Source organism: Brassica oleracea, chromosome C4, assembly GCF_000695525.1.
Source record: "Brassica oleracea var. oleracea cultivar TO1000 chromosome C4, BOL, whole genome shotgun sequence".
Classification (NCBI taxonomy): domain Eukaryota; kingdom Viridiplantae; phylum Streptophyta; class Magnoliopsida; order Brassicales; family Brassicaceae; genus Brassica; species Brassica oleracea.
Window position 1 is genome coordinate 47,043,974 of NC_027751.1, and position 6,440 is coordinate 47,050,413.

The 6,440-nt window shown below is 39.7% G+C and overlaps 1 protein-coding gene across 1 annotated transcript; it reads right to left on the reverse strand.

Annotated features, from left to right (window-relative positions):
* Positions 1–1,693: 1,693 nt before the first annotated feature.
* LOC106340703 (cysteine proteinase inhibitor 2-like) lies at positions 1,694–2,458 on the reverse strand. The gene is made up of 2 exons (XM_013779550.1): positions 2,201–2,458; positions 1,694–2,120 (listed from the first exon to the last, which is right to left on the reverse strand). Exons 1-2 carry the CDS (start codon positions 2,356–2,358, stop codon positions 1,850–1,852), a joined length of 429 nt encoding a protein of 142 aa, XP_013635004.1. The 5' UTR covers positions 2,359–2,458; the 3' UTR covers positions 1,694–1,849.
* Positions 2,459–6,440: the final 3,982 nt, after the last annotated feature.

Consider the following 6,440-nt stretch of genomic DNA (forward strand, 5'->3'; position numbering starts at 1 on the left):
TACTTGTATAGAGTACAGAATAGTCTAATGTATTGAGTATAAATACTCCTCCTTCTACACACTTTAACTTCAATGAAGATATTTCATATTACTCCCTTGTTCCTAATATGATATTTCATATTACTCTCTTCTGCAGAGGCAGAGTACAGGGGGATGGCATACACTTCAAAGGAACTCATCTGGCTTTCCCGCATGGTAAATGATCTACAGGTTGCTGAACCTTCTGTGCCTGTATTGTATTGTGATAGCAATGCGGCATTGCACATCGCCAAGAACTCTGTGTTTCATGAGCGAACGAAACATATAGAGAGGGACTGTCATTCCATTCGAGAAAAGCTTGTTCGTGGGCAGTTGAAGACGCTTCATGTACGGACTAAAAATCAATTGGCAGACCCGTTTACCAAGGCTTTATATCCTGCCATGTTTCATCGTTTCATGTCCAAGATGGGTTTTCTCAACATTCTAACGTTATCTTGAGGGGGACTATCACATATAATACATTACTTGTATATAGCATACTTACATATACTTGTATAGAGTAAAGAATAGTCTAATGTATTGAGTATAAATACTCCTCCTTGTACACACTTTAACTTCAATGAAGATATTTCATATTACTCTCTTGTTCCTAATAGAAACCCATTTGGTAGTGAGTGAGTTTGGAAAGGGACCTTCTCATCGTTGTGAACACTGCAGAGACGACACAATCGAACGAGACAATCATTGAAAGGTTGAAGATAAAACCTGATCAAAGGTGAGAGAGAGGAAGAAAAGAGGCGACCTTTGGTAGACGGAGAAAGTACACTTCTGGCCTTAGAACCAAGAAAGACCATAACATTGGATCTTACTATGTCGTTTCATTCTCCAGGATTATGTAAGCAAAACGTTCTTGCTTGCGGTTCTCATCTCTTCTTTGATTCTTTTTCATTTAGTCTAATCCATTTTCTCTGAATCCGAAATCTGAAACTTCGGACAACTCGTGATCTTCTCAGGCAACGCGCACCATCATCGAGACTCGAGAGATCTTTCATTGATAAAGGGGTTGAGCGTCCTGTTAACCAACATAACAGCATTAGCCACTATTGGATACGTGCCCCGATTAAACATCGAGACCTAGGAGTCGACCCAGACCAACAAGCTCTAAGGAAAGCCCAGAAAGGAAACGTGGCCCATTACAAACCCAATCGCATTGTAACAGCCGACCTATCAACTCCACAGGACGAACTGACACACGCAATCGAGTGTCAGAAAAGAGAAGAGCCCATTCCCTACAATGGCGACGGACGAACGTAGGTATCAACTGCTCCGCAGATCAACTGTTCCCAGTCTCCACGCAACTAAGGCGCCTATAAAAGAAGAAGAGGAAGTCGCAAAACAGGGGGGGACAAAGAAACACACAGAGAGATAGATAGATAGAGAAATAGCTTTGACGACGAGTTAGTCCCTAGGAGTTCTTTGTTCTTTATATCTCTTTTCGGCTTGTAGCTTACACTTCATATTAACGAAACCTTTGACCCCCTAAACCTCGTAATTATTCATTTTAATACATTCCAATCTCTTACCAGATTTAGGATTCAACAGCCACCCACCTACATATGGTTTTGGTTAGATAAATCATGTTTGCAAGTTAAGTTATTCTAGAGACCAATACAACATTTGATGGTTTTGATATTCTAACAAGTCTCTCATCACATCTTCATAACATCATTTGTGTTTATTATGAACAACGTAAAACATCATTACAAATCAACTATTAACCCATTGTTAATAGCGATCATATCATTACATACTTTTGGTTTTTTTTTTTAATTATAATATAGAAACTTGTTTGGCCAAGAAAGAAATAAAGTTAGTAGACAGGAGTAGCAACGGGAGTGAAACCGAGCAACTTCTTGGAATGGAGCCATGGTTGAATAATCACAACTGAGTCAAACATCCTGTTCGTGCCATCGGGTTGAATCACTTCAATCCTTAGATCGTATTTTAGACCAGCCACGACCTGTTTCTGAGCCGACACAACTCTACTAAAATTCAACGGATTCAACACGGCGGTGTTCGCAATGGATTCTGCGTTTCCTTGCTCGCTCTCTTCCATTAGATTAAATTGCTCCACGCAGTACCTGTGGTCACAAGATCGCATCACTTTCCTAGTACTATTTAAACGACAAGTGTGGATGTATATCATTCATCTTATGTATACCTTCCAAGTTCTTGAATCTCTATGTTGGTCTGAACATTCGGAATGTCTGCCTTCCCTCCAAGAACGACGGACTTTCTTGTAGCGTTCGCCGATGGAGTGACGACGGCGATCACTAGAAACCCTAACAATGACAATCTAATAAGATAAACCTTTGACATTGCTTCTTACTTTTGTCTTCTATTTTGGCTTCAGTTTGATACTTTATGTTTTCCTTTTAAACTCTCTTTGTTATGTGTAGTGCTTTTTGTGTGAGAGATGAAAGAGGGTGGAGACGGAAGCGTGTTATATAGAGTGTTTTGGTGTGGGTTTAATGGTATTGTCTTTGGATGTACGTGAATGCGTCCCATGCCATAGGCACCTTCGAGGTTCCGCATCTTTTAAGTTAATTTTACATCAACACGTGAAGTGAGCCCCACAATTTTTAACGTATGTGACATGTTCGGATTAGGAATCTGATCCAGATTCCACTTCTGATTCTGATCGAGTTGTTTTCTTATAAACGATTATTTTTTTTTATTTTTTTTTGTCATCTCTTTATTATTAAAAAGCCCAAAAAACCAACAAAAGACAAAGATTATAATACAAGCAGGATCCAACAGAAAGGGCCCGAAAGAAAAACACACAAACGGAGGCAAACTTTAAGGTCCAAACAGCAGAAAGCTCAAAGGATGAACAATTACGCTTCGCCGACAGCACATAGCCACATGCTGCTCCGAGAAGGACGAAGAAGACATGTGGCTCAAAAGCAGAAACGTCACCCACGTCACCGGCCGGAAGCTCGCCGCCATAGTGTTTAATCGAGCACTCCACCGGAACACACCGGAAACAGAAAGCTCCAGATCAAACCGCACCAACAACGACGAGAGACAATAAAACGCTAAAAGAAAAACTGAAAAACTAACAAACAAACCGGACAAATCCGGTGTAAAAGATCGACCCAACATCGGAGATGAAACGATGATAGGAAGAAGGTAAGCCGACCAATACGACGCTGAAGAAGCCATCGTATGCCGAAGAGAAAGCCGGCCAAGATCAACACTGTGGAAGCTGCCGCTTGCCGGAAGAGAAGCCGGCCAAGACAACGTTAACAAAACCGCCGCTTGCCAGAGTCAAACCCGAACGCCGGGAGTCGATGCCGATGAGAATCCAGCGAATCGGTGAATAGAATACATCACCATCCCGTTGATTCTTCACGGCGAGAAAGATGAACCTCTCTCTCTCTCTCTGAAAGATTCGAGAGAGATAAGAGAGAGAAAGAGTTTTTATCTTACTTCGTAAACAGTAATATGTGCATATAAACGATTAATTTTATAACAATACTATAGTTTTTCTATTAAAATCAATTTCCTAATTTTTGTAACAAAACCGCCATTTAAATCCCCAACTTTCACAAATAAGCTAAACAAAGCTCCAAATTTTAAGCAAGTCAAATAAATACTAAACTTTTTTAAAAATTCCAAATTAATCCTAAACTTCTATTGACTCAGCCTTTTTAGTCATGTACAAGTCAAACATTAATTAGACGTATACGTCTGTTAAATAGTAAAACGGTGCATTTTGATTATTCATTAAAATTAGGAATTCTGCTCGAGTCGTGAACCCTAATTCCCATAACCAACTAAATCCTATAAAATTTTCAGTGATTGTAGAGAGAAAGAAGGTGAAGATCTTGGGGACTTGAAAATATTGATGATGCAGAGGAATAAGCTTGTAACGAGACGAGCTAAAACGCACTGTGAGGATGGAAATGATCCGTGTGACACGTCACTGGCCATGCCAGCTAAGCGAGGGAGAGTAACAAGAAGTACAAAAACAGAGTATGCTTTCACTTGGAGAATTATCCAAGAAAATAGATCGTGAGTTTGTTAGAGTTTTGTTCATCTTTTTTTTTTTTGGTAAAAGTTTTGTTCATTTTTGTTCTGAGTTTTTGATACTCTTTAATGGAGTTCTCTTATTGTTGTTTTTTTGAGTTGATTCTTCATATATACTCTTGAGAAGTGTGATAAATGGTATTTCGTATCATGACCGTTATTCCATTATTGTGTTGTTGAAGCTTTCATACGGATTTACCGTATCAGAAACTCACGAGCCTTATTTTAACCCATGGTGAAAAGGAAAAATAAATATTTCTACAATTAAGGATTGCAGTCCACGAAGAAGGAAAGAACTCTTAATTTTATTGAGTCACCAAAACTCACAGTTTTTACTATTTAACAGACGTAAACATTTAAGGGAAAATGAGCTTTTAATTCTCCATCTATTTGTAATAGGCAATTTAAATACCCAAGTTTTAGTTGCACGTTTTTTTTTCCTCAACTTAAGGCTGAGTTGGTAAATTGGAGATTAAAGAATTCAGATGTCATGTTATAAACGGAACCGTTAGTATTATATGAAAGATGTTCGTGATTTTCTTAAAAAAACTCAGAAATCCCCAAACTGAAACCCTAGGTCGAGTGCAGAGAGATTTCCGGTGTGGTGGTGAGAACGTTCACTGGAAGAGGAGCACGGAATAAGCTTCAAATCCGAAGGGGGTCTCAAATACCATAGTTCCCGAAGTTCTCAATGTTTCTGATGCTCCCAAAGTTCCTAAAGGTCCGAAAGTTCCTGAATTTGAATTTGTTGAGATTCAACCATTGATTAAATACTACAGAAGAAGAATGAAGAAGAAGAAGAAGATCAACGAATAGTAGCTGAGAAGAAGCTACAAAGAAGAAAAAGAAATTTGGAGTGCAAGAAACGGAGGAAGAAGAAGCAACTAACGTGGACAACATGCACAACAAGAAGTCAACGACAAAGTCTGTTGGTGATAGTTTAGTTAGCTAACCAAGTTAAGTTGTTGGGAAATAGTTGTCAAGAGTTGTTGATGTCTAGGATAAGCATTGCTTGTATAGAGAGTGTGTGTGCGCTTTGTTGATCAAAAATCAACGCATGCAAGTTGGTGATGGTGAAAAACACGTTTTTTTTTTGTTTTTGGTTGGTAAGTTTGGTTGTTACACCAACTCACCACCAACTCACAAATCCCCCTCCTATAAATACATGCATGAAGGAGAAGGGGAAATTCATCCCAAACAAGAAAAACAAAGTAAGAGAGAACAAAAGAAGAGAAGAAGAGAGAGTGCAAGAGAAAAAAAAAATATATTTCTTGTGAGAAAATCTTTCTCTTTAAGAAATTACGAATAATTTCTTGAGTGTATTTGGGATCGGGTGTGAGTTGAAAGTTTTTAAAATTTCCTGGGTTGATAATAAAAGATCTGTAGCAGGTCCGGAGACGTAGGCAACATTGGCCGAACTCCGTTAACAATTTTGTGTGTGTTTTTCCGCTCCCATAAATTCTGGGTTTCCGCAAAATTTGACCGCATATTTCCTAACAACTGGTATCAGAGCCTGAGTTACGGTGATCGGTCAAATTTTTTGCGGGGTTACTATTCACGTGAACAGTACTTCGTGAATAGTAAATTTTGTCGGTAACATCGGTTTGTCGACGAAGGTATTCTAATACACGGTGGTTCCAGAAACGATGGGAGGCGAAGACGGTTTGGCGCACAGTATCGGGAAATTTGACGGTACAGATTATGCATTTTGGAGAATGCAAATTGAAGATTATCTGTACGGAAAGAAGCTTCATCAACCGCTGAGCAAGAAGCCTGAGAAGATGGATCAGGATGAGTGGGAGCTCCTTGACAGACAAGTTCTGGGTGTTATAAGGTTAACACTGTCGAAAAACGTTGCTCACAACGTTGCGAAGGAGAAGACCACGGAAGGGCTCATGAAAGTTCTCTCTGATATGTATGAGAAACCTTCGGCAAACAATAAGGTATTTCTCATGAAGAAACTCTTTCATTTGAAGATGGAAGAAGGTGGCCTGGTTGCCGCACATGTGAACGAGTTCAACACGATTGTCAACCAACTGTCATCGGTTGAAATCGAGTTTGATGATGAAGTGCGAGCACTGATTTTGTTGGCATCTCTGCCAAATAGTTGGGAGCCAATGAGGGCAGCGGTTAGTAATTCTGTGGGTACTCAAAAGCTCAAATTCAATGATGTAAGAGATCGTATCCTTGCTGAGGAAGTTCGAAGGATAGACTCTGGGGAGGCATCAACGAGCTCTGCTTTCAACGTGGAAAACAGAGGGAGAAACCCAGATAGAAATAACCGGAGTAATGGCAGATCGAAGTCAAGGAATGGATGGGGCCAGTCCAAATTCAGACAGCCTGCAGAGTGCTGGAATTGTGGAAAGACA